The 23,497-nt window shown below is 49.8% G+C and overlaps 1 protein-coding gene across 1 annotated transcript; it reads right to left on the bottom strand.

The window, feature by feature from the left end:
* Window positions 1–2,935: 2,935 nt before the first annotated feature.
* CCDC182 (coiled-coil domain containing 182) lies at window positions 2,936–3,397 on the bottom strand (the record flags this gene model as incomplete). Its single annotated transcript, XM_082678316.1, has 1 exon — window positions 2,936–3,397. The coding sequence occupies one exon, from the start codon at window positions 3,395–3,397 to the stop codon at window positions 2,936–2,938; it is 462 nt and encodes a 153-aa protein (XP_082534442.1).
* Window positions 3,398–23,497: the final 20,100 nt, after the last annotated feature.

Below are 23,497 nucleotides of genomic sequence, written 5' to 3'. Positions count from 1 at the left end.
GAGTATAATTGCTTTACAATGGTGTGTTAGTTTCTGCTTTATAACAAAGTGAATCAGTTATACATATACACATGTTCCCATATCTCTTCCCTCTTGCGTCTCCCTCCCTCCCACCCTCCCTATCCCACCCCTCCAGGCGGTCACAAAGCACCAGCTGATCTCCCTGTGCTATGCGGCTGCTTCCCACTAGCTATCTACCTTACGTTTGGTAGTGTATATACGTCCATGCCTCTCTCTCACTTTGTCACAGCTCACCCTTCCCACTCCCCGTATCCTCAAGTCCATTCTCTAGTAGGTCTGTGTCTTTATTCCTGTCTTGCCCCTAGGTTCTTCATGACATTTTTTTTTCTTAAATTCCATATATATGTGTTAGCATACGGTATTTGTCTTTCTCTTTCTGACTTACTTAATTAGCAAAGATCAGAGGAGCACAGGGGAGAGTTCAGGGGAGACCAGGCACAAGCTTCCAGCTGTCCTCTCCCAGTGGAGGGAGTTGTGTGCACAGTGATTGACTCCCCAGCAGTGGTGTGTTAGTGTTGACCAGGGAAGCTCACCTGTCTCGGTGTCCAGGTATTTTATGGGTGTTAATCTCTAAGCATGGAACACTCCTCCACGGCTGACCTTAGTTACTTAGTTTCTAGTCTCTACAGAAGTCAAACTGATACAGCTTGGCCAAGGGTCCCCACCTAAAATCTCACTGTTAGCACAAACTATCTGGCGTGGCCCAAGGCCCCAGGTAAACAGAAACACTTTTATCAGGCAGCATATTACAAGGGCTTAGAGGTTATCTCCCAGGAGTTGGTCAGGGGGTTAGATCTCTCCCTGAAATGTGCAAGATTTGAACATCCCACACCTGCTGAGTCAACCCTTTACTGCACAGACACACAGGAGCATCCAATGTTATTTTTGTGCCTTACATAGAGCTGAAATCGGCCTCCTGCTAGCATCCAGCCTTTGTCGCTAGTGCCACCCTATAGAACAATATGGCTTCAGTCTAACCCTTTTTCTGTTAAGAGGGGGACTATTATTTCCCATTCCTCTTTCATTATGGAGGGACCTCCACCCTAGCAGTGTTCCTGGCTCTCCTTCCCCTCACTCTCTCCTCTCCCCAGGAAAGGGAAGTAACGTTCTGAGTTGGTGGATTTGGGAAGAAGGTCAGCTCCTGCACGGCTCTCCCCTTCCTCTTTCTTGAGCTATTTCTTCATAGAGAGGTCACGCTATCTGGTTTACAGTAGCAGGAAGATGTCCACCTCTGCATGCACCTGTGCCTGGAGACCGCATCAGGCTCAGGGCTGAGGTCTTAGGCCAGCCCACGTGGCTCACAGGGTTTAAACCACCTTCTCGAGCGGCTTTCTCCGCGATAAAGGTGATATTTTGTCTCCGTTTGCCTGGCTCCTGTGTCTACCCGTCAATTGCCTCCCGGCTTCCTTTCCAGGGACAAGAGAGGTGACATTTACTAGCCCCACAAACTCCAAACACCATCAGGCCTTCCAGACACATAATCAGGTGTCCCCTCAAGCCTCTTCGGCCAAGTCCCCAGGTCCTTCAATCACGCCCCCTCTTCAGGATTGCCTGAGGCGCACCGTAGGCTGTCTAGGACCCTCTAAAACGTTGGGCCAGACCTAAGCACAGACGCTCCAGGTGTGGCTTTGTGGGCACCAATCATGAGCAGCATTTCTCCCCCTCTTCTCAGAATTCCCATGAACACCGTCATTTCTGAGTAGGCTGATTACAAACTGAGCTTGCAGGAGATTCAGATCCCTAGGAATTAGCATTAGATCCACTTTCTTCTGGACAGGCCAGCTGATTGTTTAACTCTTATTATAGTTGGCCAATCAAGTTTTCCTTCTCAGATACATTTGCAAACATACACACACACACACACGCACACATCGCCCACAAGGTTTAAGGGTATAGGAATTCTACCCCCCTCCAACCCCACTGCCAAAACAATCCTTTCTCCCAAAGCTCACCTCACCAATTTCAGTACTCTCATATTTTATCTATTCAAGAAGTATTTAGCCTCCAGAAATAATACATAGTGGTTAAGAGCACAGCTGCTGACATTAGACATTCCTAGGTTCAAATACCAACTCTATCATGTATCAGCTGTGTGACCTGGGGCAAGTTACTTAGCCTCTCTGAGCTTTGGTTTTCTCAAAGTCCTAAAGTGAAGGTTATAATAGTACCCACCTCCAAAGGGCCAAGCCTGCTGCTTAGACTATATCATGTTCTTGATAACTATAAACTAGTAGTATAGTTTATATAGTAGAGTGGTAGTAATATTACTAGTATTAACATTATTGTTACCACTTCAGCTAAACCTTCCAAAGTAGAAACTACCTAAAGTTAGAGTAGGGATGCAGCCCTTCAGGGTAGATGGTTGATAGATGGATGTCGCCATTGAGAATGGGTCATGGGGGCTTCCCTGGTGGCGCAGTGGTTGAGAGTCCGCCTACCGCTGCAGGGGACGCGGGTTCGTGACCCGGTCCGGGAGGATCCCACGTGCCGCAGAGCGGCTGGGCCCGTGAGCCGTGGCCGCTGAGCCTGCGCGTCTGGAGCCTGTGCTCCGCAGCGGGAGAGGCCACAACAGTGAGAGGCCCGCGTACCGCAAAAAAAAAACCAAAAACATGTTATACATTTGAGCAATCGTACCATTACAAACAGGAAAAGGGTTAAAGATGAAAGTCACAGGTGTCATTCAAAGACTTAGTGTTGGAGCGCTTCCTTCTTGGGTGATGCTGGGTGAACGGAGCTTCACCGAAAGAACGTACTGGGTCTTTTCACCTCTCAGCAAGGTGTTATTTAGGTAGAAGGAAAGCAGTAGAAATGGGGAAGGGGAGCAAATCTATCAAAACTCAGGGTTTGTCCTTCTATCGAAACGAATCTTCTACTCGGCTGCTGGGTGAGGAATGTGGCTTCTACCCGAGGGGCCTCAGTTGGCCTGGATCTTCCCGGGGATGCCCAGTGCCGCGCAGCTCCCGCCCAGCAGCAGGCGCTCCAGCCGCCTGCAGTGCTCCCGGAGCTGCTTCTCACGGGGCAGCAGGAAGGTGAGGACCTTGTTCCGCATGATGCCCCGGTCCTCCCCTTCCCTCAGCTGCTGCCTCACGTGGGCCGCCTGCCCCTCCTGCTGCGCCAGGGTCCCGTTCATCTTGCAGAAGGCGTCTTCCAGGCAATGGATGGCCCTCAGTGCCTCCTTCTTGAAGTCCTCCAGCTCCCGTTGCACCCCGGCCACCTTCTGCTGCAGGATCTCCAGGTCAGCTGGCGGCAGGACGCAGGAGGGCCACAACTGGGGGAGCGAGAAGTCTCCAGACTGGAGACCACTCTCCACCATCTTCTTCCCCTGTAAGGTGTTCACCTTCATGAGAATGGACCCAGCCTGATAGAGGGGTTCCATAGTGTCGCCTCCGTTTGGACAAAGAGAGGGAGCTAGGGACCAGCCAGGTGAGTGAATTTTTTGGGGGCCAGAGACACAATCCTTTGGAGTGGAGAAACCCCACATATTGTGACATCAGGGCCTCTCCAGCCAATCAGGAGGAAAGCCACAATCCACTCATTTGCATATGGTAGCCTCCTTGCTTGGTTATCCTGAGCTTCATCTGCTCATTCACTCAAGAACTATTTAGCTGTGCACCCTGAGATGTGGATTCCCATCAATTCATTGCCCTTCCAGACCAGAGTTCAATCATTCCTTGTCCTGAGGGACACACCAAAGTAAACTGGCCAGAGCAAGGCCAGACCGGGTGGTCTCCCACACAGCAAGGGGCCTGGATGGTCTCAGAAGGGTCTCTGGGCTTCAGTACCTCACCAGTGAAGCAAGGACATTGTAAGAGATGATGTGTAATCTCACTTCTAGCTCTAAAATGCTAAACAACAACAACAAAACTAATTTCTTTTTGAATTAAAGTATAGTTAATTTACAATGTTATGTTAGTTTCAGGTGTACAGCAAAGTGATTCAATGATACATATATATATTTTTTCAAATTCTTTTCCATTATAGGTTATTATAAGATATTGCGTATGGTTCCTTGTGCTGTACAGTAGGTCCTTGTTGTTTAGCTATTTTATATATAATAGTGTGCATATGTTAATCCCAAACTCCTAATTTATCTTCCCCCTCCACACCATCCCCTTTGGTAACCATAAGTTTGTTTTCTGTGTCTGGGAGTCTATTACTGTTTTGTAAATAAGTTCATTTGTATCAGTTTTTTTAGATTCCACATATAAGGGATAGCAGATGATACCTGTATAATTTACTTCACTTGGGCTTCCCTGGTGGTGCAGTGGTTGACAGTCCGCCTGCCGATGCAGGGGACACGGGTTCGCGCCCCGGTCTGGGAGGATCCCGCACGCCGTGGAGCGGCTGGGCCCGTGAGCCATGGCCGCTGAGCCTGCGCGTCCGGAGCCTGTGCTCCGCAACGGGAGAGGCCACAACAGTGAGAGGCCCGCGTACCACAAAAAAAAAAAAATAAATAATTTGCTTCACTTAATATGATAATCTCTAGAAAAGTAATTTCTGATTCCAAATCCACACTCCTACAATGACGCCAGACTTCTCAATCATCTTTGAAGAAATGTATGCAGGTTTTGATATATGGTCCACAGCAGAGCTGATTCGGTATGTGCAGGATAAAATCGGGTCGCTCCTTCATTTATTCAGCAAGTCCCTGCTGAGCGCTCACTACACACCTGCACCAGGCAACGAGGGTGAGCCAGCGAGCGTGGTCGTCCCTGCCCTGCCAGGTCCTGCCTGAATGTTGACAAAGATAAGGAAAAACCTAGAGAAGAGGAACTTCCCACTTCTGACCTGTTCACTGTAAGAAAGGAAATTGGTTTGGTCAAGAACAATCCTGCATCCTGCAGATCTCAATCTCTCGCGCAGACTTCTCTCCTGGCCTCCAATTCTAAGCATCTCTCCAGCAATGGACCTCAAATTCAATCCACCCGAAGCTGAACTAGTTATCATTTCTCCCAAATGGTCCCTGTTCCAGTGTTGCCATCAGGTTGATGAGACCAGCCTGGGACAGCACCCACGTCAGCGCCCACATGAGAAACCCGGGCCCCTCCACATCCAAGTGGCTCTCAGTCCTATTGGCTCTATCATCTCTGAACACTCCAGCATCAAACCACCTGGGCTGGGTCTCAGCTCTACCACCTACAGGCTGCGTCTCTTTATACATTGCCTCATCCCCCTGGGCCTCAGTTTCCTTATCTGTAAAGTGGGGATACTAATTCAGTGGTGTACAGGTGGGGGGCAGCTCTCCGGGAGGAAAAAAAAAAGAAGAAGCTCCGATTTATGGCTGTTGCTAATTTCCATGGCGTAAAGACTCCCATCACAGCTGGTTGAAACTAGCTCAAAAGCTACCAAGCTGATGTCTCTGAGAAGAGATGTTTGCGGTGAGCCTTCGTGAGCCTGTGTGAGACAGCCAACTCCCACACCACAGGACACATGAGGAGGGAAGCTGCCTTCTCCAGCAGGCAGATCGGCCCATCTAGAGGGCCTGGCAGAGGGCATTTTGCAGGGAGCTTCATGGCTAAACTAAGGTGGAATTTTGAGTCTCAAAGGTCGGGCAACACTGGTTTTTGATACACAATGTTGGTGGAAAGAGCACTGCTCTAGGAGTCAGGAGATCTGGAGTCTGGAATTGCTGTGTGACCAGAGGTCAGTCACCTCCCCTCTCTGAGCCTATTCTCTGCTGTAATGTGAGAGGGCGTAATGTGAAGTCTCTGGTGCTCTAATAACCACACAGTCTTTCCTTTAAACTTTTCTGGAAGCTCTTACTGCCTCCCCCTCATTTTGTGACCTAGGGCCTTGTCCCTCCGGGTCTCGATGGCACAGTGAATTCCACGAGGACAGGGACTGTGCAGTTCTCATCCTACGTACCCTGCCTGGTGCCCTGCACATAACGGCTCTCAGAAAACTAGATGAAATAGAATTTCTGTTCTTAGGTGGCCATCACATCCTGCGGCTCCCCTGACTTTCCCTCTGACGTGATGACACCTACTGGCCTGAGTGGAAAGAGCACCCTCCTTATTTGCTACCTAAGATCCAGATGGGGTTTGGGGAGATGATGTAAACAGCCTACGGTCTGCTGGTGCATTCATTGGGGGTGTGTGTGCGGCTCAGGCACACAGTAGGTTCTCAATAAATATTTCTTGAATCAGCGACAGGAAGAATGTGTGTCTGTCTTCTTGTTTCTGTATTCTTTGAGTGTTTTTCTGTTTGTCTCTCTCTCTTTCTTTCTCTCTGCCTTAGATTCTCCGCCTCTTTGTCTCTGTCTCCCACAGGGAATGGTGGAAGCCATAACCAGTGCTATGAAAGAAAAGCAGTAACAGTTAAGAAAGGATAGCAATTGTTCAATTTCCCTGGTGCTTTTTAATGAGGTCTCAGTTCATTTCTCCGCATGTAGAGCCGGCCGGGGAGGACCGTGTTTCCAAGTGAACCTCAGCAGAGGTCGGGAGCAAATACACACTCTGTCAGCCGAAGACCCCAGGCCTGGGGTTCCCTGGACCTTCCGGGAGCCCTCAGCTGGGGAACTGGATGTGCACGTGCTCTGAATGCACTCCTCCCAGAAGTTTTACAGTCCGGGCCTGTGCTTTCCTCAGAATTTCCTTCCATATATCCTCGGAAAGTAAGAAGGCAAATCTATTTGTCCCCTTCACAGCGTCAAAAGAAGGGAACTGTGACGTCTCCGGCAAGGCATCTCTGGGCCACAGTCGGGAGGGTTTCCCTGCCCCTGGTCTATTTCGGCAGCGTCTCAGAATAAGGCGGGACGAAAGCAGGGTATCAACCCTGCCGAGATCCAAGCCCCACCCCTGAGAGTGAGATTCGACCTGCGTGGAGGGGCTCCGGAGTGGCATGTCTCAGGATTTCCCAGGGTGGTCGCCGCTGGATCCCGGTACAGTCCTGCTGGGCCCTATCACATGCATCAGTGCCCCCACCCCGCCCCTGTCATGTGCCTCCCCCCACGCCTCTGCCCCTGCATGTGAACTAAATCTCCATCCTTTTCAGGATCCAGAAGAGGGATATGACACAGATGCACCCCTTCATGTACCTGTTTAAAAATGAAGTGCGGGCTTCCCAGGTGGCACAGTGGTTGAGAGTCCACCTGCCGATGCAGGGGACACAGGTTCGTGTCCCGGTCGGGGAAGATCCCACATGCCGCGGAGCGGCTGGGCCCGTGAGCCATGGCCGCTGCGCCTACGTGTCCGGAACCTGTGCTCCACAACGGGAGAGGCCACAACAGTGAGAGGCCCGCGTACCGCAAAAAAAAAAAAAAAAAAAAAAAGAGGTGAAAACTGATGCTTGTCATGTCCCATTAGTTAGAGCCACTTTCACAGTCCCCAGTCCAGCCCAAGCACTACTGGAGTTCCCATAGCTGGCTCAGACTAATCACGGGTCCTCTCCCCAAAGCAGAGGCCTCCCAATACAAGGACGAAATGGGGGTTCCATTCTCAAGCAACAATGGGAAGGGTAGGCGACCAGCTGTGGCTTCCACAAAGAGGAGTTATAGTTGAAGAGAAAACAGTGAAAGGACCATGCTTAATTCCCCCAAATGAACCACCAATGTCAGCTTTCAGGCAGAGTGTGCAAAGAGTCTTCTAGAAGTCCCTTAAAACTGATTTGTCCCCATCCCCAAGAAAAAAAATTATTTTAAAAAAACCCCACAAAATTCAGAGAAATTTCCTATAAACACCAGAGAGCATGTGGTTGGACGTTTGTAAAGCAGAGACGGCAGTGATTTCCAACACTCCTTTCCCAGAATCCCCTGGGCTCGGGCCTCCCACTGCTGGCCTGGGTGAGGATGCTGCTATACAACCAGTGTCTCCCCAGATGTGCCCCTACCAACAATAACAACCTTGACACATTGCACCTGAAAATGCAAACCCACAGAGGATCTTCCCTCCAGCCTTCCCCCCATCCATCTCCCTGCCACGCTTCCATCCACCCATCCAGTTGCATGTTCAATGACACCCACTGAGTGCCCGCCCTGTGTACGCTGAGTTAGGCAACAGGGATTTAAGATAGCAAACAAGAGAGAGAAGATCGCTGTTCTCAAGCCACTGGCATGTCAATGGAAGGAGACAGAGAATAATAAGAAGAAATAAGGTGATTCTGGCTGGTGTTCAGTGCTCTGAAGGAAATAAACAGGACAAGGTGATGGAGAGCCTGTAGGGGAAGGGGTGCTCGGGGGGCCTTTGCAAGGTGAGGACATTCGGGCTGAGACAGGGAAGGATGTGGATGCCTGGGGGTAATGTTCAAAAGGAACAGCAAGAAGAATTTAAAAGAGGCTGGGATGACTGGAGGGAAGCAGGAGGGGATGCAGAGGAGGGGGAGGTACAGGGCCTCACCCGCGGGGACATGGGATGGTGTCCCCAGTGCCCTGGGAGGCTGTGAAGGGCTACTCTAGCAGTGCATGACTGCCACCTCTGCAGCGGGCATTCCAGTCCGGGGAATGGGGACAAGGCTGGGATGGGGGTGGAACCAGCATCACGAACCAAACTCAGTGCTGTTCATCGTGATTAATTAACCCAGAGCCAGAGCCCCAAGGCTCGGTGCTAAAAATACCTGCTTCGCTCTGAGAGGCGGCGGCTGCCACCCAGCAACTTTTACCCATAACCATTTGTCATAATTTGGCACTGATAAGGAGTGTCCACAAGAGTCGGGCTCATCCACAGCCCACCAGCAAGCCGGTCCACGGAAACTGTCCCCGGCGCTCTCCTAGCTGAACTCTCCTCCCGTTCCTGAGTCCCGCCTTGGCCACCTCTGGATGCGCCGGCCACCTGCCCCCCACCTGCAGAGCTCGTCTCCTGAGTTCGCCTCCCCTCCTGGAACCCGAATGAACCAGTCCCCGGAGGTAGGAGCCAAAGCAGGAGCACATCATCACATTCCATGTTTCACACCACTGCAGCCCTGCAACTCGGACTGGAGCCATCCATCAGAGGCCCTGCCAGCGCAGGGCGGCACTTTAATTAAAATATGTAAAACATCCTGGTGGGAGTGGATCTGAAGACACAGGAGCGGTCCTTGGACACGAGCAGTGCAGGCGGGCCAAGCGGGTGGAGCTGGCCCTTCTCCAGCCCCGGAAGCTAGCACTGCGCCAGGAGGGCCCCCCAAAGCAGGCTGGGCGTGGTGCTGTCTGCCTTGCACCATCCACCCCTCCACTGGGCATGGAATTTAGCTAGGGCAAAGCATCTGCCAGAAAGAGAACCTCACACAGTCCACAGGCCCAGGACAGTGACCCCAAGAGCATGCTGGGAAAGGCCTGGCATTACCCCAGTTGGAATAGTCTACCCCCTTTCTCAACACTAATTTTCTTTTTTTTTTTTTTGCGGTATGTGGCCCTCTCACTGTTTTGGCCTCTCCCGTTGCGGAGCACAGGCTCCGGACGTGCAGGCTCAACGGCTATGGCTCACAGGCCCAGCCGCTCCGCGGCATGTGGGATCTTCTCAGACCGGGGCACGAACCCGTGTCCTCTGCACCTGCAGGTGGACTCTCAACCACTGCGCCACCAGGGAAGCCAACACTAATTTTCTTAAATGACCCATCGTGAAGCTGGTACCTGGACCTTTATTTATTTATTTATTATTATTTTTTAACATCTTTATTGGAGTATAATTGCTTTAAAATGTTGTGTTAGCTTCTGCTGTATAACAAAGTGAATCAGCTATACGTATACATATATCCCCATGTTCCCTCCCTCTTACATCTCCCTGCCACCCTCCCTATCCCACCTCTCCATGCGGTCACAAAGCACCGAGCTGATCTTCCTGTGCTATGGGGCTGCTTCCCACTAGCTATCTATTTTACATTTGGTAGTGTATATATGTCCATGCCACTCTCTCACTTTGTCCCAGTTTACCCTTCCCCCTCCTTGTGTCCTCAAGTCCATTCTCTACATCTGCGTCTTTATTCCTGTCCTGCCCCTAGGTTCTTCAGAACCTTTTTTTATTTTCTTTTTAGATTCCATATATATGTGTTAGCATATGGTATTTGTTTTTCTCTTTCTGACTGACTTCACTCTGTATGACAGACTCTAGGTCCATCCACCTCACTACAAATAACTCAATTTCGTTTCTTTTTATGGCTGAGTAATATTCCATTGTATATATGTGCCACATCTCCTTTATCCATTCATCTGTTGATGGACGCTTAGGTTGCTTCCATGTCCTGGCTATTGTAAATAGAGCTGCAATGAACATTGTGGTACATGACTCCTTTTGAATTATGGTTTTCTCAGGGTATTTGTCCAGTAGTGGGATTGCTGGGTCGTATGGCGGCTCTATTTTTAGTTTTTTTAAGGAACCTCCATACTGTTCTCCATAGTGGCTGCATCAGTTTACATTCCCACCAACAGTGCAAGAGGGGTCCCTTTTCCATTTCCATTTCCCAGACTAATGAGCTCCTCAAGTTTTATCCATTCACACTGCCTTCTAGGTTAACAGGAAATGTGGTCTGTGCTGTTTAGGGCAGTGGTGAGCAAACACTTTTTTGTACAAAGGTCAAATAAAAAAAAAATTATAGGCCAAAGTATTGAATCCCAACATTTTTTTAAATTCAGAAAATGCGATTGTTTTTTTGTTTTCTTATAAATTTATTTATTTGTTTTTTATTTTTGGCTGTGTTAGATCTTCGATGCTGCACACAGGCTTTCTCTAGTTGCAGCGAGTGGGGGCTACTCTTCATTGCACTGTGTGGGCTTCTCATTGCGGTGGTTTCTCTTGTTGCGGAGCACGGGCTCTAGGTACATGGGCTTCAGTAGTTGTGGCACACGGGCTCAGTACTTGTGGCTCACGGGCTCTAAAGCACAGGCTCAGTACTTGTGGCACATGGGCTTAGTTGCTCCGCGGCATGTGGGATCTTCCCGGACCAGGGCTTGAACCTGTGTCCCCTGCATTGGCAGGTAGGTTCTTAACCACTGAGCCACCAGGGAAGTCCCAGAAAATGTGATTGTTTTAAGCATGCTTTTTTTCCCCCATCGTTGAAGGAATTCGTGGTATTTACCAAAATGTCAGAACCTCCACAAATATGGTGGCTGCAGTCTGACTCTGGAGTTCAGGCCTCTGACACATTTTCTGCGCCATCACATAGACTGTGGGGAGTGTTGAGGGAACTGGGGAGGCAAATTGGACCCTGAGTCCAGCCAGAAGCCAGGGACCACAAAGAGCCCCAATGGGAGGTCCTGTTCTGGGGAAGCAAGGGGCAGGGGTGCTATCTAGAGACGAGTCTCTGGGGAGAGTAGACAGAGCTGCAGGAGGTGTGATGGGTGCCGGTGCTGGGGGAGCGGCTGATTCTCCTTCCCACCCGCAGCCCTCCCCGGGAGAACAGGGTAGGGAGGGCGCCCCCTGGCGCTAAATCAACCCTGCGCCAAGACAGCTGCCCCCGCCGCGGCCCACACCCGTCTAAGCAGGGATGCTTCCTCTGCACAGAGCCAGAGCTGCTGCCTACATGTCGGGTGTGAGGCTGAATTATGTGGGCTTAAAAACCAAATCCCCTCCTTCCTGGGTTACTTAACTGTCTGCCTGGCGAGGCCAGGGGATTACTGGTGACAGACACCAGGGCCTGCCTGGCTGCTCAGACAGAGAAGCTTTGATCACCTGGAAAACTCCAGACACCGGCACCCCTAATGATGAGTAATGAGCTCAAACCATCAGAAAGGTACCCAGGGCCTCACACAGTGGGGACACACATCGCTTCCCATGGCAGCCCGGAAGCCTGGGCCAGGGAGATGGGGTGCGGTCACCCAGGGTACCGGGGAAGAGTTTGACCTCACCCTCAGCCCCACCCAGGGTCCTGCCCGCTCACTGTTGAGGCGAGGACGTTTCTAGGCTCCCAGCACTGGGCTGTTACACGGGTTGGTTCGGCGTATAGTGGCCAGAGTTGATCTCTTATTCAAGGACGCAGCATCCCCACTCATTCAGTCATTCATGCATTCAACACACGTTTATCGAATGACTAAGGTGAGCTGGCATGGCACCAGATGCCCACGACAGAAGAAGGTTAAGATGGGGTTTCTGTCCTAAGAACTTGGGACCCACAGTGGAGACAACCTAGCAAATCCAGCATCCCAGGCTTTGTAATAAGGGGCCCGACAGAGGCGGCTGCACTGCTCAAGTCCACCCAGAGCAGGGACCTCTAAGTTAGAATATCCCTTCGAGTGGTAGGGACAGGAGCAGGCTAGGGATGGAATTTGAAGATCCCAGACCCCTCTAGGCTTGAGGTTCAATCTGATCCCATGAGGGTTCCCAGTCTCAAGTCACACCCACATCCCTTTATCCAGGATTTCCTCCTACTCAGAGATTAACCGGGAATATGTCAACCTTTAGTCCCCTGTTTGGGCTTCATGGAAACTTAAGCCCTGTGATTCTCAAATTTTGGCAAATACAATAATCATCCCGGGAGAGTGTTAAAAATCAGTTTTAAGGTCTGGATTTCACCCTCGAGAGATTCTAATTCAGAAGGTCTTGGAAACTGGAGTTAAGGTGACCAGTCCTCTTGATTTGCCCTGGGATGAGAGACTTTGAGTTTTAAACAGGACAGTCCAGAGAAATTTGGGACAAGTCACCTTGGGGTAGATACTGTTAGTCTCACCTAATAACATTCCTTTCTTCCTTGGGTCATGGAATCCTATTTTGATCAAGCAGTAACATGCTCAGGGAAGGTGAGCCCTCACCAGCCCCAGGTGGTGAACCTGGATACATTAGGTAATTCCATTTCCTGTTGGAAGTCCTTTATTTAAGGTGGGCCTGTGACCCACTTCACACCAGTGGGTTGTAAAGAGAAGCGTTATGGGAAGGTATTACATCTAAAAGAGACACACAGGGCTAGGGAGAGAGGGCCGCCCCTTCTCCTGCCTTGGAGGCAGTTGCATGAAAACACGATGGCTGGAACCCTGACAGCCATTCAGCAATCATGAGGCCACAAAACCTAAGGATGAAAATTCAGCTGAGGATGAACAGTGAGATAAGAAGAGCCTCCGTTCTTCATAACTTCACTGAGTCACTTCACCAAACTCAAATTACCTACCTCCAGTCTACTTGATGTGTCATTAAATGTCTGTCTTTTTTTTTTTTTTTTTTGCGGTACGCGAGCCTCTCACTGCTGTGGCCTCTCCCGTTGCGGAGCACAGGCTCCGGACGCGCAGGCTCAGAGGCCATGGCTCACGGGCCCAGCCGCTCCGCGGCACGTGGGATCCTCCCAGACCGGGGCATGAACCCGCGTCCCCTGCATTGGCAGGCGGACTCTCAACCACTGCGCCACCAGGGAAGCCCTGGAAGTCTGTGTTTTAACAAGCCCTCCAGACGATCCTGACGACCTTTAACGTTTACGAGCTAACCCGAGACTCCCTAATACCTGAAAACTTCTGGACGAGACTTTGAAACTTAACCCATGTCACAGCTGCTTCCTTTTACTGCTTGAAAAATAAAATGGTGCGTCTTCTCACCTCCTGTGATTTTTCTCCTTTCTCCCTAGTCTTGCATTAGCGGAAAGGTTTGGTCAGATTTACTGGCCTGTGTTATTAAACAGCCATGTGGTGACAAGGGAGGGAGGGAGTGCTTGGTGGTCAGGACTGGCTGGGGCAGGAGTGAACTCGGTAGGCCGGGCAGTTAAGGAGGGAGAGTGGACAGCAACATTTCTGACCCTGTAACCTGGGTGAGCATTTGTACCGTCCACAAACGCGCACTCATCAGATATCATATTGCACGGTGGCCAGCCCAGGAGAAGCCGGGAGGCCCAGGCAGCTCATCTTCTCCTTCCCTAGGGAGGCTCTGCTCCTTTTGTATTCCAGGTAGCCCTCTACTTCTTGACATAATGAATTACTCAAAACCCCAGTGAGAGTCCAACAGGCAGAAACTGAACAAGAGACTTCATGTTATGCAGGAGATCATTTCTCAGCTAAAAAAAGAAATTATAAAATTCCTAATTACTCTTCCTCCTAAGAGTACTTTTTTCAGCGTTTCACATACGTTCCTGAATTCTCATTCTTCTTCACAACGGAGTACACTGTCGAATGATTATCCAGGAAGCATCACATTATTAATAATCATGGACAAATAAAATAAAATAATGATTCCCACCACTAATGTAGTGCTTCCCTGTGCCAGGCCCAGGGGCTTTCATGCACGATCTCTTTGAGGCTGAAGAGTCACAGCCCAGAGATGCCGACCAAGGCTCACCTCTGTCCCGGTTGAATTAGGTGTGTGAACCCCACAGCAGTAGCTTCCTTCTGTCCAGCTCCCCCTCATACTTATCAAATAAAGCCAAAAGGCCATAAAATATTTAAACGCGGGCATCACTTCCACAGTGTCGTCTATTGACAGCACTGTCAACACTGACCTGTTGGCCACCACCCCCCCCCAAGGACGGCTGAGAGTGTGTTTCCTCAGCTGAGGTTCTAAAAACCACATCCGGGGCTTCCCTGGTGGGGCAGTGGTTAAGAATCTGCCTGCCAATGCAGGGGACAAGGGTTCAAGCCCTGGTCCGGGAAGATCCCACATGCCGCGGAGCAACTAAGCCCGTGTGCCACAACTACTGAGCCTGCACTCTAGAGCCCGCGAGCCACAACTACTGAAGCCCGTGTGCCACAACTACTGAAGCCCGCGTACCTAGAGCCTGTGCTCTGCAACAAGAGAAGCCACCACAATGAGAAGACTGCACCCCGCAACAAAGAGCAGCTCCCGCTCACTGCAACTACAGAAAGCCCGCGTGCAGCAGCGAAGACCCAATGCAGCCAAAAATAAAATTAATTAATTAATTAATTAATTTATAAAAAACCCAAAAAACAAAAAAACCACGTCCAGTCCATGGAAGACTTCCAGGGGCCTGGAAGCATGCTGTCAGAGAGTAAGGGTTATATCAGAGTCCTGCTGGGCCTCTCTCCAGTCAGGGGTCCCTGCGTCTCTGTCTTCTACTCTCAGTGGTCTCAGAAGTCCAGCCCCTGTTCTCAGGCTGCCAACAGCTAAGGCTGCCTCCCAGGAAGAGTGAGGTTTTCCCGGTTTTCAGGTCCTGCTCACACCCGCAAGTGGACACGCTCTATCTCACGGGTGGTCACTGGCCTGGCACTCCCTCAGTTGACCTCAGGATTGACACTTCTCTTGGCTGTAATCATTTGGTCATTATTACCGCTGAGGTCTAGACACCAAATGGTCCTTCTCAGTAGGACCATGACGTGGGGTTGCTGCGAAGGACATGGTAGTTGAGGTAGCAGTGAAGCCAGAAAAGGCCAACAAGCAGAAAGAAACATTTAAGGCTCTTTACGGCCATGCTGATAAGCGGAAGTGACTTGGAAAGTGAGCCTGGAGAGCTAAGCAAAGACCCCACAGCTGCAAAGGTCGAGCCGTCAGAGGCAAGCAGGGTGTCCCCTCCGGGCCCTGACGGCCAGGTGGATGCCCACCTCACACGGCGCCCCCTTCCTTCTGGTGTCTATCTTAGGGCATCTCAGCTGCTCCCTGCCAGCTGCAGAAACACTTTTTTGCCATAAGCCTAGCAGCTCCAAGACACCCTATGCCCATTCGGGGGATGGAGGATAGAGTAGAAAGCCCAAGGAAGGCTTAGAGGCCCGGCTTTGCAAACCTCCTTGGTTTGATTCATGGTACTTGGGTCAGGGAGGGGTCAAAATGATCTCACAGGTTGGGAATGACAGGTCAGCAGAGGTCGGCCAAGGCTTCACAGGGAATTGCTTCTGAGACGCAGCATCATGGGGGCAATGAAAAGTCTGGTCCACGGGAGAGATGCTAACTGTGAACGTTGCTAGGCTAAGGAGCCTGCCAAAGCCCAGGGACAGGCAGCCAGGGTGTCTGGGCCACCCTCACACCCCCTACACACCCTCAGAGTAACAAAGTCTTCGGGAATCCATCAACCTCTTCAGGACGCCCCCTCCTGTCTGAGCAGCGCCCTTCTCTCTCTCTGTTCTTGCCGGGGGAGGTCAGAGTTCACGTCAAATGTCATTAATCATCTTCCTGGGGGCTGGGGGCATACTGGACAGTGCTATTAATCAGAGGCCTATCACACCCACAGCCTGGCTGTTCCTCACCTATCAGAGAAAGATTAGATTATCAGTGGCAGCCGAGTCACCCTTTGAGTCACAGGGAAGCCAGAGAATGGAGTTGCTTTTATTTTTTTATTTATCCTCCTAATTTGAGGATGAGCTGTTTCTTGTCTTGTCACACTGCATCCTTTTCTTCAAAGAATCAGCTTTAAGAATCCAATTTGTCAAACTGGACAATCATTGGCCAATCCATAAAAAAAAGAAAAACTAAAGGTAAAATAAAGCAGAAGGTTTTAAATGGAGCCTGAAAGGATTAGAAAATAAGTTGCATTTGACAACAATGAATCTCTGAAAAGCCAGGGCTTTGTCAAAAGGAACAGGCAGAGATGTGTCCAAAAGGGATTCTGGAAATCCACACTTGAGTCCATCCATCTCCCAGGCATCCGTGCCCCTTCAGAGGAGGGTCAAGTTGAGGCCTGGTGATGAAAAAGAATGAAAAAAAAAAGCCTTGCAAGCTTTCTCCTAACTTTCTGCCTACCAGTGGCAAGAGCAGCAACAAGACGAGACGAAACAACCAGCGCACAGCAGCGCACAGCAGCGCCCAGCACACAGCTCCCCCTTCTCTGTGGCAATTCTGTGATAGACTCAGTCACTCAGTAGCTACAGAGCCCACCCGTAGTGGCCGCTGTAGGGGTCATGAGGGAAGGGGGTGCTTTCCAGCACTTTTGGAATGTAGAGAACAGGTGAGCACACGAAACGCCTCCATCAAGTTAGATGGGCCAGGGCCTTGGTAACGTGGAACCCACGGGCTACAAACCCAGATGCCTCAAGGAACCAAGTAGAAATGTGAACCAGGTAAGTGGGCTCAGTGTAAGCCCACGCGGGGGGCACACAGGCTCGCCCAAGGGTGTCAAGGTCCCAACCCCTCCTCACTGTTGCCCTGTAGGAAGAGAAATCCAAATCCATCAGATCTTCCGCTTTTTCACGCGATTCTGGAGACCTGGGTTTGTACACTCCCTATTTTTTTTTTTTTTAAATTTATTTATTTATTTATTTATGGCTGTGTTGGGTCTTCGTTTCTGTGCGAGGGCTTTCTCTAGTTGTGGCGAGTGGGGGCCACTCTTCATTGCGGTGTGCAGGCCTCTCACTATCGCGGCCTCTCTTGTTGCGGAGCACAGGCTCCAGACGCGCAGGCTCAGTAGTTGTGGCTCATGGGCCCAGTTGCTCCGCGGCATGTGGGATCTTCCCAGACCAGGGCTCGAACTCGCGTCCCCTGCATCGGCAGGCAGATTCTCAACCACTGCGCCACCAGGGAAGCCCTGTACACTCCCTATTTTAAGTGTTGGCAATCACTGTGCATACTAAACAAAACCTGTCGGTGGTCCAGTTTGGACCCCATGCCTGGGATTTGTGACACTGGTCTAATCTACTTGCCTCAGTGCAAATAAGGACTGTGAGGCCCAGAGAGGCTGTTAATCTGCTGACGTCACACAGCTGGTTAGAGGCAGAGTCAGCTCGAGAGCCTGGCTCTTCAGACTCCCAGACCAGTGCTCTCTGCTCCAAATTTGAATATATGAACACATTTGGGACTGATTAGCAGGTACATTCGCTCAAGGGCAATAAAAGTGATTGGAATTAAGAAGAGAGCCTAGATCTCCCCACTTCACCTTGAACTCGGAGAAGGGACTGAATTAGATAAGTCCCAAGTGACTGTTGTTTTACCTTTGATACCATATCATTTAATTTTTCTACCTGAAGAAACAAACAAACAAAAAAACAGCTTTGAGGCATTCACTGCATGGGTGCTAAAGAAGTCTGGGGCAGGATGCCAGGGGACGCTGTGAGCCAAGTGGATGTATTATCTGCTTGATCACAGCAGAAAACTGGGGCTTGGGAGCCAAATTAGCTGGTTCAAATCCTGGTTCTGCTGGGTATTAGCTGTGTGACCTTGGGCAAGGTACTCAACTTCTCTGGGCTTCAGTTTCTTCATTTTCAAAAATAAGAATGATATATGGCAGAAGACCTAAATAGACATTTCTCCAAAGAAGACATACAGATGGCCAACAGGCACATGAAAAAATGCTCAATATCACTAATTGTTAAAGAAATGCAAATCAAAACTACAGTGAGGGGGTTCCCTGGTGGCGCAGTGGTTGAGAGTCCGCCTGCCGATGCAAGGGACACGGGTTCGTGCCTCGGTCTGGGAAGATCCCACATGCCGCGGAGCGGCTGGGCCCATGAGCCATGGCCGCTGAGGCTGCGTGTCCGGAGCTTGTGCTCTGCAACAGGAGAGGCCACAACAGTGAGAGGCCCGTGTACTACAAAAAACAAAACAGAACAAAACAAAAAAAAAACTACAGTGAGGTATCACCTCACACCAGTCAGAATGACCATCATTAAAAAGTCTATAAATAATAAATGCTGGAGAGGGTATTGAGAAAAAGGAACCCTCCTACACTGTTGGTGGGAATGTAAACTGGTGCAGCCACTATAGAAAACAGTATGGAGGTTTCTTGAAAAACTAAAAATAGAGTTTCCATATGATCCTGCAATCCCACTTCTGGATAAAACTCTAATTTAAAAAGAAATATGCACCCCAATGTTCATGGCAGCACTGTTTACAATAGCCAAGACATGGAAGCAACCTAAGTGTCCATCTGCAGATTTTATATATATATGTGTGTGTGTGTGTGTGTGTGTGTGTGTGTGTGTGTGTATACACACACACACACACACACACAAAATGGAATATTACTCAGCCATAAAGAATGAAATAATGCCATTTGCAGCAACATGGATGGATCTAGAGATTATCACATTAAGTGAAGTAAGTCAGACAGAGAAAGACAAATATCCTATGATATCACTTATTTGTGGAATCTAAAAAAACTAATACAGGGAGTTCCATGGTGGTCTGGTGGTTAGGATTCGGGACTTTAACCACTGTGGCCCGGGTGTAATCCCTCATCGGGAGACTGAGATCCCGGAAGACACGTGGCACAGCCAAAAAAAAAGATACAAATGAGCTTATTTACAAAGCAGAAGTAGATTCACAGACATAGAAAACAAACTCGTGGTTTCCAAAGGGGATTGGTGGGAGGGTGGTAAGGGGTAAATTAGGAGTTTGGGATTAACATATAAACACTACTGTATATAAAATAGATAACCAACAAGGACCTACTGTATAGTACAGGGAACTATGCTCAATATCTTGTAATAACCTATAAGGGAAAAGAATCTGAAAAGGAATATATATATATAAAATGAAATCACTTTGCTGTACACTTGAAACTAACACAACATTGTAAATTAACTCTACTTCAATAAAAGAAAAAAAACGATAAAAACAAAACAAAAGACTGCTAACAATACCTACCTCAGGAGATTGCTGTGAAGATTAAAAGTGACATTGAACAGAGCCTGCCACATGGCAAGTGCTCAAACATTTGTTACATGTCATCATATTTTATTTCCTCCTCAAAGGTGCCTCATATTGAGGCACAACATTGTACGACGTTAAATCTGGAAGGAACCGTATAAACCATTGTAGTTTGTCATTAAAAAAAAAAAACTGAGGTACACAGATGGAGAAGAGTTTATTTCCTGCAAGGGGCCCACAGGGGAAAAAAAAAAAAAAAAGCCTTCCCACAGGTGCAGCTCATTTTCCCACCTGCCTAGGCCTGGGCTGACCACTTTAGTTTCCCACTGTGACCTCACTGGAAACAAGAAAAGTTTCTCCTCTAAATGGTTGTAAAGCAAAGCCATCCAAGCCTTCAGGCTCCCAGATCCTTCAACAACGTCAGCAGCATCAACAACAGAGAGAGTCCCTAGCCCGTGCTCATCACAGAGAGATTTCTGAGACAACTCAGGCCCTATTTGTCCACTGCAAGTTTGCAACCAGCTTCATTTTTAAAAAGTATTGCTCCCCAGGGCAGTTTGTGATCATGAGTGAGAGGGTGAGTCTCAAAGTAATTTCGGTGTTTGGGGAAAGACGCTGAGCATTGCAGTCAGGATCATTGATCAGCTGTGAAAATTGAACACTTGAACACGTTAACTGCTGACAGAACTTGACAGGTATCATGCCTGCCTTTATTAGGTGATTAATTAAAGGCTGCTAGACGCACCGGTGTGGCGTGGAACCCGTATTTGGTGCAAGAGACAGAGATTTGGACACAGAGCTTGACTCCTCTAAGGCTGTGAGCTAGTTTCTAAAACTCTCTGAATCTCCAGTTATTCGAGAGTGAAATAAAACCAACTTTGTAGCACTTGGTAAGAATTAAACAGAAAATGCAGGCACTGGGAGCTGGGCGCTCCCTTCCACCTCACCGTGTTCCCTGCAGAAACAGAGCTGCTGCTTCCAGGAAGCCAGGGAGGCATCCCCCGTCCCCCGTCCCCCGTCCCCTGTGGACAGGCGTTCCCTGAGCAGCTAGTGTGCAGACCCTTGTAAGTGCTGGATGAATCAGCTCACAGCCACGTTCAGGTTCACGTCAAATGAGAGGAGAGAACAGTGAGCACATTCATACTTTATGCTTCTGTCCAAGCCTCTGATCCAAAGGCCAGTGGTGGATGTGTTTAAGTGAGTTTCCGCCCTGCTCAGAGCTGACCTGGGATCTGAAGTTGGAGAATTGGCTGAGTGTCGGTTCAGGCACACTGTTTTTGATTTATTGACCTTTCTGCAACTTTCCACCATCCGGAAGCAATCTGCAGAGGGGAAGGAGCTGGAGGCGCCTCCCTAAGCATCCTGCCACGCATGAGGGGCTGGGCCCTAGAGGACATTCAGAGGGGACATGCCCTGAAGCCCAGTGGACCACTGGCTCATTTTTCTTGCTCTGGGGAAGAGTTCCCACAAAGGACCATCTACCCAAGGAATACAAAGATGATTGATTCCACCGCTAAGTAGAAATCAAGAGGGGAAGGGCCTGGAGTCTGAAGCCTGAACTAGAGAGAATCAGGGCAGCTTGTGTGGTTTTGCTTGTTTCTTTTTTATGTAGTTAATTTTATTTATTTATTTATTTGTTTTAGATAATATCATTAATCACTTTATTTTTCTTATTTTAAAAAATTAGGGCTTCCCTGGTGGCACAGTGGTTGAGAGTCCGCCTGCCGATGCAGGGCACACGGGTTCGTGCCCCGGTCCGGGAAGATCCCACATGCCGCGGAGCGGCTAGACCCGTGAGCCATGGCCACTAAGCCTGCGCGTCCGGAGCCTGTGCTCCGCAACGGGAGAGGCCACAACAGTGAGAGGCCCGCGTACTGCAAAAAAAAAAAAAAAATTAACATGCAAGAAAATTGACTTTTCTGTGTGTATTTGTATGAGTTTTGATGGTATGTGTAAATTTGTGTAACCACACCACAATCAGGATACACATCAGTTCCATCAGCCCAAAAGCCACCTGGAGTTGCCCCTCCGCAGTCACACCCTTCCCCAAACCTATCCCTGGCAACCACTGATCTGCTCTCCATTGCTCTAGTTTTGTCTTTTCAAGAATGTCATATAAAAGGGATCACGTGGGACTTCCCTGGTGGCGCAGTGGTTAAGAATCCACCTGTCAACGCAGGGGACATGGGTTCGAGCCTTGGTCCGGGAAGATCCCACATGCTGTGGAGCAACTAAGCCCGTGTGCCACAACTACTGAGCCTGTGCTCTAAAGCCCGCAAGCCACAACTACTGAACCCGCATGCCACAACTACTGAAGCCCGCGCCTAGAGCCCACGAGCCACAAATACTAAAGCCCACGCACCTAGAGCCTGTGCTCTACAACAAGAGAAGCCACCTCAAAGAGAAGCCTGCGCACCACAACAAAGAGAAGCCCCTGCTCGTCACAACTACAGAAAGCCTGCGCGCAGCAAGGAAGACCCAACGCAACCAAAAATAAAAAAACAAAAAATAAAATAAAATAAATTAAAAAAAGAAAAAAGGATCATGTAGTATGTAACCCTCTAAGACTGAGCACAGCCAGTGTTGACTGAGCATTTACTATGAGCTAAGCACGTTGCTTAAAGCTCTCACCAGCATCTCATCCAATCTTCATGTCAGCTCCACGGGGTAGTAATGATTATCATCATAGCTGAGAACACTGAGAAGTTAGGCCTGTTGCCCAGGGCCTCATGTCTTCCATGGCACAGAGCTCAGATGCAACACCCAACTCTTAACCTGCTGGCCTCACGGCCTCCCCAAACACATCTGATTCCTTCGATGCTCTGACAGGAGCATCCCAGCAGCCATGCCTGCAACCCATCCCACCTAAGGGCAAAACCCTCCTTCTGCCTGGCGGACACCCTTATAAGCAGAGGCCTCTGCATCCCACTTGGGGCCCTTCCCCACACACTGGGATACTGCAGGTCACCTGGGTCTGGGTTCTAACACTGCACGATCAACACACAGGTCCTAGAGTACGAGTGTAATTCCGGGGGTCCTGTCCCGGATGGGGAGGGGGGTGGCCAGTCTTTCGTCTCATCCCCCCACCCCACCACCCCCAGCCTGCTGGGCTGCTTGTTGGAACCAAGGAGAGATGAGTTTCCGTGCCGCGTCCTTGGCTTCTTGTCCTTACAAAGGCTCTTTCCTAACGTGCTATTTAGGTTTGGGGCCAAGAAGGAGGCAGAGGAATAGCTGAGGCCTAAAGTAAGTATATTAGCGACGAGGGGAGAAACTCCCGGCTCGTAGAAGCAAATGAAGAATCTGTAAGATTTTAGTCTCCTGAAATCGTGGCGCTTTCCCCTGTATGCTTAATGCAAGCTGACAGCCCACATTGTTCCTCCAAGACAAGGTAGCAGAGCCGAGGGACCCCGGCACCGGCACCAGCTGAGGAGGGGGTGGAGGCAGGGGGTGAAAAATAGAGAGGGCCGGGTCTTGGGGGGGGGGTGACTCTTAATCGGGGGACCTGGCAGGAGACCCTGGGAACGGCAGCCCACTGACAGTGGAGACCAGGAGCTCCAGATGGCTTTTTGTCTAGATGCAATAAAAAATGTAATCTGACAGGCCCTGGGATGGGACTCGGGAAACAAAAGTCTGCGGGGCGGGGGAGTGGGAGTGGGCCGGGTTAAAAGGATCAGAGTCTGAGAAAGACAAAAAGAAGCGACTGTCTCTTCAAGCAATTATGGCCTTTGCAAATGACATTTAATTCCAGGGGTGCGCAGCAGGGACGAAGCCAGTTGTTTTCTGGCCTCAGCAAAGGGAGAGGAATGGGAAATGCACTGGACGTTTAGCCTCTGAAGAAAGGTTATAACTTTGCCAATTAAGTACGATGTGAGCTCTTTGTATCCATACCGCCCCACCCCCACCCCAGTCATTAGGGAGTGCTATAAAGATATAGGGCTTCCTGGTGCAGTTTAATTGCTCATAGACGGAGAAATGATGAGCTCCGTCGCAGACGTCCTGTAGGAGACCAGCTGCCGTATTAATGGGGCTTCTCAGAGGGGGACACAGCCCCACCTGCTTCACCGGGAACATACAGATGCCCAGGGAAACAGTGGCACTTCTGTGGCTTCTGACGGGGCTGTCACTTT

This window comes from Grampus griseus (assembly GCF_964374135.1).
Source record: "Grampus griseus genome assembly, chromosome: 20".
Classification (NCBI taxonomy): Eukaryota; Metazoa; Chordata; class Mammalia; order Artiodactyla; family Delphinidae; genus Grampus; species Grampus griseus.
This window is presented reverse-complemented; position numbering and strand designations above follow the sequence as displayed.